This window comes from Trichechus manatus, unplaced genomic scaffold (genome assembly GCF_000243295.1).
Source record: "Trichechus manatus latirostris isolate Lorelei unplaced genomic scaffold, TriManLat1.0 scaffold00119, whole genome shotgun sequence".
Classification (NCBI taxonomy): domain Eukaryota; kingdom Metazoa; phylum Chordata; class Mammalia; order Sirenia; family Trichechidae; genus Trichechus; species Trichechus manatus.
The window spans coordinates 1,742,357-1,753,564 of record NW_004444055.1 but is presented as its reverse complement, the minus strand read 5'-3'; the positions used below and the strand labels follow the sequence as shown (position 1 = coordinate 1,753,564).

Sequence of the window (11,208 nt, the reverse complement as noted above, 5' to 3'; positions counted from 1 at the left end):
TAGTCTCGTTTTGTTTTATGAGCCTGTCTAATCTTTGGCTGAAGGGTGAATCTCAGGAGTGACTTCATTACTGAGCTAAAAGGGTGTCCGGGGGCAGAAGTATTAACTCTTGCCTCCACCTCTCCTCCAACTCTGCAGTTCCCAGTGTCTGCTCTATCTTGGTAAATGACTCTTCCATCCATCTACTCAGGTGCTTGGTGAAAAAAATCTAGAAATAATTCTTCATTCCTCTTTTTCTCTCACCCATATCTAATCCTTCAGTGAATTCTGATTCTTCCTTCCAAGATACCTGGCAGATTTAGTCACTACTCTCTGCTTCCATTTCTAAAACCCAGGTTGAAGTCACCAACATCTCTTATTTGGACAGTACTGCAACAGCCTCCCAACTGACCTTTTCCTCCACTCCTGCACCCTTCCATTGATCTGTCACACAATTGAAATGATCTTTCTAAAATGCAAATTAGTTATCACAAGCATGATTTAAAACCTTTATGAGATAGAATTAACTCGATGGCAGTGAGTTAGTGGTTCTCATTGCACTAGAAGAAATGCCTAAACCCTTCCCATATCTCCCGTGATCCTGCCTCTAGCTGATTTTCTTATTTCAAGCCTCTCTTCTTTTCCCCTAGGTCACTAGGCTCTAGCCACAGTGGCTGTATTTCTTACCCTTGAATCTTCCAACCCTGCTTTGGTCTCAGGGCCTTTGCACTTGCTTTTGTGCTGATGGGAGTGCTTAGCTCTAAGGTCTTCTCACTCCTGACTCCTTATCTGTCATAACTCAAGTCAAATGTTACCTCCTCAGAAAGGCTAACACAGTCCACGAGTACTCTACCTTTACCTTCTTCATTGCACTTATTAGTGCCTATAATTATTTTAATTGTCTCCTTGTTCCTTTCCCTCCAGCATAATATAAGCTTGTTAAATATAGAACTTGTCTTGTTGACACTGACTCGTCAGCATGTAGAACAATCCCTGAAAGTAATAGATGTTCAGTAAATCTGTATCAGCCAACAGAGTGTTAGTACAAAGCTCTTAATTATATTTAGATTATATAAATTGATTATTTTATAGTAATAGAAATAAACCAAAAAACCCATTGGCGTCAAGTTGATTCCAACTCATAGCGACACTATAGGACAGAGTAGAATTGCCCCATAGAGTTTCCAAGGAGCAGCTGGTGGATTCAAACTGCCAACCTTTTTGTTAGCAGCCGAGCACTTAACCAGTATGCCACCAGGGCTCCAATAGAAATTAAATGCTCACAAAATGGAGTTAAAACCTAGAGTGTTTAATCAGTTTATAACTTTTCTTTTCCCTTAGTTTGATAACAATTCCTCTATAATTTATGATTTACACACTGTGTTCACTTACGTTTTGTTTGGTTCTTCAAAGTGTAAGGTAGACCAACAAATATTAGTGACCCCCTGTCCCCAAAGAGGTTAAATGACTTGTACAAGATTTCAGTATGTGAGCTGGAGTCTAGGTCTTCTGATTTCTAAACCAGTCAGGTTCTTAGTTTAGTGTCCTGGGTGTGTGCTTGTGTTTGTGGTAGTGGTGGTTTAGAGAATTATAACACTCTTTAGGAGCCAGTTGCTTTTTTTACTTCCCAAAATCTGCTTCAAGATACATTTTCAAGCTATCTTTAGCTCTGTGACTTTTCAGCATTAACATAAAAAATATTTGTCCTTGTTATAACCAATGTAAGTTAAGGTTTAATCAACTTTATTTGTAGTTTTAGTGGTGGTATTTAAAACTAACCCATCACCATCGAATCAATTTCAACTCATAACAACCCTGTCGACAGAGTAGAACTGCCCTATAAGGTTTCTTAGGCTGTAATCCTCACGGAAGCAGACTGACACATCTTTGTCCCATGGAGCGGCTAAGTGTTGTTATATGTATGCAATTTCTGGTAGGCCCTATTAAGTGTAAGTTAAACTGATGTAACCATTATTTTCAAATTTCTTAAAATATTAATGGAGACACAAAATATTATATGCACTTAAATGATAACAAGCATTTTGTACACCAAAGACTTGCTGTAAGAGGGTTCTTAGAAATTAAAAAAATGTATGTGCTTTAAAGATTGGGAAATAGGCAGCTGAATTTAGTAAATACCATTTTCCGTCTAGGATGTTGATTTCTTTGACCAATAAAGTTTCAACAACAAAAATTTGATACTACATGGAGGGATAGAAATGTTTTATTTTTGCTAGTAAGACCATTAAAACATAAGACAAAATAAACCTATCCGCTATCTAATATCATCCTGTTGTAACAGAAAGAATCTTTCATCTGTAAAGCAGGAACGGCATAATTTCAGAAAATGTCAAAGTATAGTTCTTTAAAATGAATAAATTTTATTTTGTGGAAAACCTCATTACAGTGATTCACCTTTTCTCCATTTAACATCATTGACTAGGGGAATTGGTTACAGCCAGGTGTGATTGGTTAAAAGCCTGTCTGCTGACTAAAAGATGGGTATTTGAATCCACCAGCCACTCCTTGGAAACCCTATGGGGCAGTTGTGCTCTGTCCTGTAGGGGCACCATGAATCGCAATCGACTATACAGCAACGGGTTTGGTTTGGTACGGGTTAGGTGTGATTGGGAAACATTGATCTAGTCTAAATGAACAGTGAGAGCATTCTAAATTATAATTGGCATGTTTCAGCTCTCATACTGTTTTTTCCCCTTATCACAATTATTAAAATCATTCACTGCCTTTCTTTCCAGTAACTCTCTCAAAGGTGAGAGCTCTGTGGAGACTTCCCATTGATTACTTTTGTCATCAGAAATCTAAATTGTTTTCTGAACCTCCCACTATGGACCCCATTATGGTTGTTATTGAAAACATTCTCTTGAAACTTTTTGGTACCTTCAAGAAAGTAAATAATTACTTTAAATTTACATATTCATTTCTCATTGTTTTTTCTAATAGTGTACTCTTTTTATTCTCTCCTATTCTCTGCCAGTCTCAGCATTGAGATTAATAGCTGAGACAGGGAAAGCTGGGAACCTTCCAGTAATCTATGTTCTTGTCTTTCCTCCTTTGAGGTTCTCTTAGAATAAGCTCTTGCCAAAAATCAGGTTGAAGTTAGGTTTAATATGATAAAGTAAAAGTTGTATCTTTCTGGTATCTCTGCCCCCTCTTAAATAGATTAAGGAAAATTGTCATTTGTTACTACTATCAGTTTTTATGTCCCCACATTAATGTGTACATGTACATACCTTGCATTGGGATATATCTAGGTTTGGTGGGATCAACAGGGTTAAAGAGTACTTGCTTGATAGGGTAAAGGAAAGGCAGTATTCATGTTCATCCAGCTCTCTCTTAACCTCTTCCAGTTTCATACTCCAGACAATAAATATTATATCCTGCGGTGTACCATTTCCCTTAGAGAGAAGGTGTGGTCAACCCATAGCAACTATTTCTTCAATTGGAATTAATCCTAAAAGTAAAACCTGAAGGAGAGGTCATCCCAAGTATACTGTGTTTTGTGACTTGCACATCTTTTTATTGATCAAGTATAACAGAGACATTTTAATCGGCAAGTATATAGAGCTTGTGATAGATTAATATTTTATTATTCTTCATTAAATAAAGTTACCTAAGGTGCAATAAGTAAATCAAATCTATACCTTTATACACTTGCCCATTTTTGTCCTAAAAATATCTTAAGTAGAGGTCAGAGAAATGTTTAATTACAATATAAAAACTATCAAACTGTTGTATCAGTTCTAATCTACAGCAATCTTCATGATGGTATAAAATAGTACAATCAAAAATAAGCAGTTTGGAAAAGTGAAAAATTTTAATCCATTCTTGAGTTTTCTACTTGTTTTTCAGTGATTTAAATTCTATACACTTAATCTAAAGCACAAAAATAAATCATTTTGATGAAATTTTATGAATTAAGATCTAAAGTGTAATGAATTAATGTGTTTTGAATCAAATGAATGTATTCATTTGTAAATACTAAAACTGTTCACTGATTTTTTTTTTTAAGGTTTAAGTGGAAATCCTGCAGATATAGAAAGAAGAGAAGCAGTGTTTGGAAAGAATTTTATACCTCCTAAAAAGCCAAAAACTTTTCTTCAATTAGTATGGGAAGCATTACAAGATGTTACTTTAATTATATTAGAAATTGCAGCCATAGTATCACTGGGCCTTTCTTTTTATCAACCTCCAGAAGGGGATAATGCACGTAAGTAAATAAAAATGGCTTTCACATGTGATGTGGACCTCAGTTCATTAGTTTATTTAATACATAACAATAATAGCAGGCCAATATTTTTTGACTGTTTACTATGTCCTAGGTGCTTTTTAAGGAGTGCCTGGTGGAGCAGTGGTTAAGCGCTTGGCTGCTAACTGAAAGGTCTGCGGTTCTAACCCACCATCTACTCCTTGGGAGAAAGATGTGACAGTCTGCTTCCATAAAGATTACAGCCTTGGAAACCCTATGGGGCAGTTCTACTCTGTCCTATAGGGTTGCTATGAGTTGGAATCATCTGGAAGGCAACAAGTTTGATTTTGGTTTTAGGTGCTATTCTAAGCGCTTTAAATATATTACTTCAGGTGATTTTCACAATAACCCTGGAAGGTAGATAGTATCACCTCCATTTTATAGGGAGGCACAGGGTGAAATAACCTGCTCATATTGCTCCATGGGATAAAAGACCTTGTGATCTGCCCCGGTAAAGATTGCAGCCTAGAAAACACTATGGGGCAGTTCTACTCTGTCCTGTAGAGTCAGTATGAGTCAGAATCATCTCGAAGGCAACGGGTTTGGTTTTGGTTTTAGGCGCTATTGTAAGCACTTTAAATATATTACTTCAGGTAATTTTCACAGTAACCCTGTAAAGTAGATAGTATCACCTCCATTTTATAGGGAGGCACAGAGTATAACAACCTGGCCATATTGCTGCATGGAAGAAAAGACCTAATGATCTGCTCCTGTAAAGATTGCAGCCTAAAAAACCCTATGGGTCAATTCTACTCTGTCACATGGGCTATGAGTCGAGATTGACTCGACAGCACCTAACAACAACAACATATGCAAACTATGTGTCTAGCACAGAGCTAAGCCATATTTGTGATGTGGTTTGTGCATCAAGGGTTTTAAGATCTTTAGAGACTGTTGTGAAAGAATGTCAATTCTTAATCTATGATTTCTTCTGGAAAATATCAATATTAAAGCAAAATTTTATTATCTTTACAAATTCATTACTTTCATGATCTTAAGATATTTTGTTATATACACCATTTGAGTAATTTCCTTGCTATTCTGGAAATGTTTATAGTGTACTACAAAGTATTCTGACCAACCAAGAAATACATTATAGAATGGTAGCTCTGCTTTAATTTATATCTAAAAGTGTTTTTATTTCCTCCCACCTTTTTGTGTTTTTCATTTCTCCTTTAAAATTCTTCTTAGCCTTTTTGTTTTGTTTTAGTTTAAAATGATATTTTTTCCAGTACATTCTGTAGCTGCTAGGAAATCTAGCTTGGGTTTTGGTCACTATATTAAGAGTAGCTATAAAGTGAACCAATGTTACATATCAGAAGAGTGATGCACAAAAATATTTTTGTTTATAAAAGTTCCTTCTTACACCTTTTCAACTTACGACAAGTTTAATAAATATTCACCTAAGTCTAAAAGTTGGTTTGTTGTTTTTGGTTACTGTCAAGTTGATTTTCAACTAATAACGACCCCATGTGACAGAGTAGAACTACCCCATGGGGTTTTCTAGGCTGGAATTGTTACGAGAGGAGATCACCAAGCCTTTTTCCCATGGAGCTGCTGAGTGGGTTTGAACTGCCAATCTTTTGGTTAGCAATGGTGCACTTAATTGTTGTGCCCCCGGGGCTCAGAGAGAAAAATAGGTTTAGGTAATCATTTAAAGTGATTTCCACAAAGGTGCGCCTAGGACTTTTTTATTTTTGAGAAATAAGCCAGCTTACCTGAGATCAGTGTAGATTAGGGTTTCTCAGCAGCAGCAGCACTATTGATATCTTGCTCTGAAAACTTATTTGTTGTGGGGGATGCCCTGTTCATTATAGGGTGTTTATCAACATTGTTGGCCTTTACTCACTACATACTGGTACTAACAACCCCCACCCCGACTGCTACTTGAGGCAGCCAGAAATATCTCCAGGCATTGCCAGGTATCCACTAGGGGGACATACTTACCCCTGGTTGAGAATCACTGATGTAAATAAGAAATTTAAGCAGTACTCTTGTCAGCGTTGAGCCAAATTATTTTTAAAACTTTATTTTTATTACATAAAAATGGTGGCATGGCAGCAGACCTCATCTGACTTCACACGGAGGAGGAGAGAGAATCAAGATCATTAGTCCACAGCTGATTCCTGAGGTGGAGTTCAAACGTACCTTCTCTCTCCAGCCTCTTTACCAATTCTGACACTAGCCGTCCCTCCCCTGGCACTTCCTACTTCTCGGCTGGGTATGATAATTCGTTGGCAATGATCTCACAGAACTCACAGACCATATTCATAGTTATGGGGTTTATTAGGGAAGTAACAGGTTACAATTCAGGATCAGGAAAGACTCAGGATACAGTTCTTAGGTCAGGACAGCTTCTTGACCATGCCCACAGGCAGGCTTCTCTCTTGGCCCTCGCTCGGCCAAGTGTTACAAAGCTCTTTAGCTCCACTAATAAGTGCCTGGAGGCACCCCTGTCTCCCAGCAAGCCTCCTGCTGGCTCGGCACACCCCCTGTAGCTGCATCTCCCTACACTGGGAAGTCCAGCCTGTCATCTGGTGTCAGTCTCCTGGTTCTCCTGCTGCTGCTTCTCTGCTACCGTCTCGCACTGTCTGTGGTGTTACAGCTCTCTCTGTCTCCTGGGTCTAGGAGGTTTTCAGTTCAGAAACCTTGGGTCCAAAGGATGCACTCAGTTCCCAGCTTATCTTGATGGTAGCGAGGTCCCCCCTCACCTCTGGGATTGGTTCTCTAAGCCTAGTGGGATGACAAAACTGACCAGTCTCCTTGTTAGGGTTCCATACACCTTATTTGCATGGTCCCACCCCACAAGGGTTCCATGTACCTTATTTGCATTATTAACAGACTGTCTAGTCCTCTTAGTGGGCCACAAACACCTTATTTGCATAGTCCCACCCAGTCACTTTATGGGAGTTACAAGACCCTACAAGACTAGAAGGGCCATGTTAAGTAATTCACTGTACTGCAATTAAATACATATGACCTATTTTGCTATAGAAGTAGGGGAAAAAGACAATCTAAAGGACATGTTTACTGAGAATCCCATGTTTTAGAGATAACTGATGTAACATTTTGAATATATATCCTCCCAGATTTTAAAAGTCTGTTTTGTGTGTGTGTGTATGCATATGTGGGTGGGTGTGGGAGTGTGTAGATGTGTGTGTTCATCTGAAAAGGGAGGTCATACAATATTGTTTAGCAACATTCAGCTGAATTCTTTAGTTTTCAAAAAGTTTACCCAGCTGTCACTATAGAATATTGGGAATGGCATTAAGCGAGTTAGCAGATTATTAACAACATCTCACTTTTAACATTACTTTCCAAGAATATAAGAAAACTACAGAAAAGTGTTTTCAGTGTAAGTGGTGTTTGTTACCCACTGAATCTGGGATGAATCTTTTTGGAATTTGGGCTGCTTCATTTGTAATATGTAGTGACAGGTCCTTTCCCAAACTTGCTTAAGGAGTTACTGGTATTAGAATTCAACTGAGAAGATAATCTAGAGTTGTCGATGTCTTAAGAACCTTTAAAAAGAGTTGGTCATCACTATTCTTCTGTCCCAAGTGATTTTGAAACTTTCAGCCCCTAAGTAATTGACCCTTCTAGATTCTTTAGAAATGTTTGAAAGATACTTTTTGGTTTATCCTTAATAGCTTTATTTCTTTTGACTGTTTAGACACTTTAATTCTACTTTAATACTTTCTGGACAGCAAGTTTAAATGTATTACTTTATTCATATATATTTTTTAAATCATTTTTTGTTTGTTTCAGTTAGCCTTTCCAAGGTAAAATTGTAAACTTTGGCTCACTTCTGTGCTAGAAGATTCACTCTTTAAGTATTTAAAATCTAGTGTGCTTAATAAAATAGTTATCTGATGGAGTAGGTCTAACATTATCTCACAATTCAGCTCTGCCTTAAGCTCACCCTCTTAAATCTGAATTTTTAACTAATTTGAAGTTAAAGGTTTGATTTTTACTAGGCACCTTTCCTGCTTTTGCTCTTAGTATCATCTGGTTATATTGTATCTCAAGGGAATAAGTGGTTTGAAAGGGGAGAATTATGAAAGTCACTGTTTTTATAGCTTTCATCCTAAACTCAAAGGAAAACAAGTATTTTAAAAAAGAAAGCGGTTAATGTAGTAAATTACAAGTTGTCATCAATGGGACTTCACTTGTTCTGAGTACCAGAGTAATATTACAGCTGGATCAAGGCCATAAAACTTTCAAAACCAACAGTACTGTGCTCAGAGCAGCCCGGTATGGGACAGCCAAGAGAACGAGCAAAGCAAATCAAAACTCTGAGATGATGCGCAGGAAACACAAAAAACGCAGCATTATTCCCAGTGAATTTCAAGTGTGAGATTTGTTCATTCTTTAGTTCTTTAAAATGAAAATTAACAGTACCAAAATAATGGTTTGCCAAGATTTTTAATTAAACTTAATTTTGGGAAAGTATATTTTTACAATTTCCTTAGTTTTTCACTGTGTTTTTTTGATGTTAATGAAAGCTTGTTGTAACCTTAATAAATTGCGATTAAAAAAAACCAAACCTGCTGCCATCGAGTCGATTCTGACTCATAGCGACCCTATAGGACAGAGTAGAACTGCCCCATAGTGTTTCCAAGGAGCAGCTGGTGGATTCAACTGCTGAGCTTTTGGTTAACAGCCGAGCTCTTAACCACTGTGCCACCAGGGCTCCATATTGGCATGGATGACTTAAATGATTTGGGTACAGGAGAAAGGATAGTTCTAATGATTTCAAATCATCTCTTCTTTAAGAAAATCACAGATAGATATAATGATGGCCATTGCAGGATATATTTGACCTAAAGATGATTCCCTGCTAAGGACTTTTCTGTTTTCTCAGCACTTTCATTCTTGGTCTCTGAAAGTAGAAGATGAGGAAAGAAAAGAATATACCTCCTCCCTTGTGATTACTTCCCTTTTACTGTTTGAACCTCTGGTTTTAGGAATTTAAATACATAGCTTTAAAGAGGATTCACGTGGGTTATATATACTATTTGATTATCCATTGGAAAGTGCTTCTCTGTTAGGTTAGAGTCTGTAGTTGGCTATAATCCTGAATTTTCAATTTGATTTTTATTGATAGTGCTATATAAACTACTAATAGACTAAATTCACTATATTAACAGGACAAGAGTTCCTGTCAGAGTTTAAAAACTGGGTTTATATCCATGATGTTAGAGACACTAATGTAGGCATAATGTATTAACACTAAAGATTTTGATGTCTTACTAGAGCGTCTTCAGTCATAACATTGGGGACATGGTTTCATTTTCCACTTTAGCATATTTTTTTTAAAAAGTAAGTGTTAGGAGTTAAAAGGGAGTGAATAAATCTGTGATGTTTACAGTGCAGACAGGATTTTTTTTGTCCATTAAAACCCACTGGAGAGTGTTAATAAAACATATAAAGATATTTTTGCTACATGTTGAAAATTATTTAGTGTTTGCACTTTATTTTTTTTTAACATTTACAAGTGGATGTCTTAGTTATCTAGTGCTACTCTAACAAAGCGAAGTGAACAACCAGGTGCACTGCTCGAAGTTCTGCCCATTGGGAGGATTTCCCTTTACCACTATCCTTCAGGGAGGTCCCAGAAAGGGGCTGCAGTGCTGCTGCTGTCCACTTTGAAGTGCTGCCTGCATGTCGCACAAAACCATCTGTAAAGCAGGCATGAGTTTTCCTCAGTTAGCTGATTATAAGGAACTTCCCATGAGGCCATAGGTGCAGACTGGGAGATGGAAGGTAATGTGGCAGGAGTGGAGACCATGGGCATTTGGACCACTTCCTCGTGGAGACCATGGGCATTTGGACCACTTCCTCATGCAGCTTACTTGTGCCTTTAGGTCCTGCTTGGGCCCAATCTCACATCTACCACTTCTATTTAACGATGGAGTGCTGCTGTACACATCCAACTTTATGGCTCTCTGAGTCAGACAAGACCCAGTTCATGATGGGCAGCTCAGACCACATGATTACCTGGTGGCCCTTGGTTAAGTGTTCAGTCTCTTCTAAGATCCAGTAATAAGCCAAAAGCTGTTTCTCAAAAGGAGGGTAGTTATCCGCAGAGGATGGCAGGGCTTTGCTCCAAAATCCTGAGGGTCTGTGCTGTGATTCACCAATAGGGACCTGCCAAAGACTCCAGACAGCATCTCTATCTGCCACTGATACTTCAGGCACCATTGGATCAGCCCAATTATATGGCTGAAATGGCAGAGCAGCTTGCACGGCAGCCTGAACCTGTTGCAGAGCCTTCTCTTGTTCTGGTCCCCACTCAAAATTAGCAGCTTTTCAAGTTACTTGATAAATACGCAGGAGCAGCACACCCAAATGAGGGATATGTTGCCTCCAAAATCCAAAGAGGCCAACTAGGCACTGTGCCTCCTTTTCAGTTGTGAGAGGGGCCGGATGCAGTAACTTTCACTTTAGAAGGAATACCTTGACATACCTTATACCACTGGATCCCTAGAAATTTCACTGAGGTAGAAGGTGTCTGAATTTTTGTAGGATTAATCTCCCAGCCTCTAGGATGCAAATGCTTTGCCAATTAAGTCCAGAGTCATTGACACTTCTTCCTTACTAGGTCCATAAAAATAATCTCTTTTATATCTCAGAAGAGACTGATTTAAGATACACCTTACACTAATACTGCCTCATTAACATAACAAAGAAAACCCATTCCCAAAGAATTATAAAACCACAGGTATAGGGGTTAGGATTTACAGTGCATATTTTGGGGGGACACAATTCGATCCATAACAGTGTTCTATGTGCATCTTTTCATCACGTTTTATGTTTTAACACTTAGAAGTAATCATTTGCTAAAAGGAAGTCCATTACTTTTAAATCTACAGTCCGAGAAATCTAAATCATCAAAATTTGTTACTAGTACTGTTTGGTGTGAAAATATGCACTATAGCCCACACCATAAATATAATCTA

At 37.9% G+C, this 11,208-nt stretch overlaps 1 protein-coding gene across 10 annotated transcripts in view; it reads left to right on the top strand.

The window, feature by feature from the left end:
- ATP2B1 (ATPase plasma membrane Ca2+ transporting 1) overlaps positions 1-11,208 on the top strand; it is a 133,644-nt gene that overhangs the window by 68,425 nt on the left and 54,011 nt on the right. For all 10 annotated transcript variants that reach the window (XM_023738554.1, XM_023738556.1, XM_004384193.2 and 7 more), the window contains one exon: positions 4,010-4,207. In XM_023738554.1, the coding sequence (XP_023594322.1) occupies positions 4,010-4,207 (198 nt within the window). The remainder of the gene's footprint in view (positions 1-4,009; positions 4,208-11,208) is intronic.